General features: G+C 41.2%; 1 protein-coding gene across 1 annotated transcript in view; it reads right to left on the bottom strand.

Moving 5' to 3' along the window:
* The window catches only part of CLEC5A (C-type lectin domain family 5, member A), an 11,885-nt gene extending 10,496 nt beyond the window's left edge, over nt 1–1,389 (bottom strand). Inside the window, exons 1-2 of the mRNA XM_012649743.1 lie at nt 1,140–1,389; nt 693–829 (exon numbers count right to left, since the gene is read on the bottom strand). Coding sequence (XP_012505197.1) covers nt 693–829; nt 1,140–1,389 — 387 coding nt within the window. The remainder of the gene's footprint in view (nt 1–692; nt 830–1,139) is intronic.
* Between the last annotated feature and the right edge of the window lie 738 nt (nt 1,390–2,127).

The following is a 2,127-nucleotide window of genomic DNA, read 5'->3' as shown; positions in this document are numbered from 1 at the left end:
TATACTAAAATACATCAAGGTCTAAAATTGATTAGTGTATGGGTTTTGAAGTCAGAGAGCTCTGACTTCAATTCCACATGCTGTCATTTAGGTGCATGACTTTGATCAAACTACTTTTCTGTGCCCTTGTTTCCTCATTTATAAAATACAGATAATAACTCATCCTTGAGTTGTTATGAGGTTTATTAGATAATACAATAAAGCTCTCTGCTTAGTGTTATCTGTTTTTATTATCATGATCATAAACTGCAAACTCAGTTCTATGACCTTTGTTTTTCATATTACTGATTTTGTGAATTCACATCGTCTTTATTTACTATGAAGACTGGGATGATACATTGACATCTCACCCCTATGAAGTACACTGTAGTTTTTAAACAATTTTTATACACATGAGCTCATTTGGTCACTCCCTGCACTTTAAATGTCTTGGCCCATCCCCAGGGTACCAGCTCACTGTTGTGCCTTAAGGGAAAGGCCACAGAGTGTGGATTTCTGTAGCTCAGATGAATGTGAAGAACACGCTCCACTGCTCCTGAGAAGACTTTCCCAACAGGGAGCTTGAGCCTCTCAGCCAGCCACCTCTCCCTTCCTCACCCACCCCACCCCTGCTCCACCAAATTGCCCCAGCATCCCACCCACTGAGGCTGGGTAGGCTGGGCTGCTTGACTGCACCATTCCAATGCTCTTACCAGTTTCTCTAGCGTGTTGACAATTGCCAAAGTGGCACTTTCCCTTTCACAAAAGTCCTTGCTTCTGTTCCAGGACAATTCAGAAGTGGATAAGAAAAAACATCTTCCTTGATAAAAGTCCCACTGTTTTGGGCAGACTGAAGAGAGCCAAGAAAAGAGAGTATGAGATTAGTGGTTTGGGGTGTGAACCCTGGAAATGAGTCACAAAATAGTGGAACATGGATTTCTTTATAAGGATTATATTGTCACAAATCATCCTCAATCTGGGAAGGAATTCCATCCAGTCTAGTGTGTTTCCCTGTGGATAATATGAAGGGAATGAACTGGAAGGTCTTTATGGCCCCTTTGAGCAAAAAAGTTCATAAGAAAGGAGGCAATGGGAAGGAAAAGTCTCTAGGAATTCAGCACCTAAGAACCCAGGGGATGGAAAGGAGGTTATAACCATACCTGTTCCATAGCTGCTTGTGGGAATGAAGCTGTTGGGATCTGGGGAAAGGCTCCCAAAAATCTGTGAGACTGAAATGAAAAGGAAGGTCACCACACAAAGAATACAATACAAAAGCATCAAAGTTTCGGCTGTGACTATTTGTCTCTGAATTGTGGAGATGACAGGGGACTCTTGGTCACTCTGAGTTAGAAATTTTTGGATATTTTCTTTCTTTGAACCATCCATCAAACTACTACCATTATTTGTCATGCTCAATACCTAAAATCCTATTTCATGTCTTCCTTTTTTGATGTGGCAATAGGTGTGAAATGCTGAGAAAAAGAACAGGAGAAAGGAAAGTAGTGGAGGAATTTAGTATCAGAGGGGAAGTCTCTCACTCCTTTCTTATATATACCTTTGACGGTGTTATCCCAGAAGAGCTGTTGGGAGCACTTCCACCCCAGGCTCCACATATCATCTTTGCTTTTTCCCTTGTATCTGGTGCCCCAAAGCCTATATGAAAACCCATAATCCTGAGAAGCTGTTGGACTCTTCTCTCATCAGCACTGTATCAGCTCTAAGGGTCGAGGCTAATTGGAACAAGTTTCGAGACCAAGGGGGCATTGGCAGATGAGGGAGCAGGTGAACGTTCCAGAGATTTCCTATAAACACAGATGGATCCATTCATTTCTTTAATTACAAATAGGGACTTCATTTTCCTGGGAACACTGGCTGTCTAAGCAGACAGCTGCAGTGGCTTCAGAGGCTCGTCAAACCTCTTTTCTGCGGTCCCAGTTATTTGTCCGTTGTGGTTGAAGATCACTCTATTTAACCCTGACACCAAATTAGTTACTTACAATTCTATTAATAAAATGAGCAAGTTAGCATTCACTTTTTCAGTTGCCAGTTCATAGACTATTAATGGGAAATATTGAACTCTCTGACACAGTCAGTGGAGATGCATGTATGTTTTTTTGTGAATATGTTCATTTACTCATATTCATATTT

Source organism: Propithecus coquereli, unplaced genomic scaffold (assembly GCF_000956105.1).
Source record: "Propithecus coquereli isolate 6110/MARCELLA unplaced genomic scaffold, Pcoq_1.0 Scaffold302, whole genome shotgun sequence".
Taxonomy (NCBI): domain Eukaryota; kingdom Metazoa; phylum Chordata; class Mammalia; order Primates; family Indriidae; genus Propithecus; species Propithecus coquereli.
Note: the sequence above shows the minus strand (reverse complement) of the source record. Positions and strands in the feature narration are given on the sequence as shown.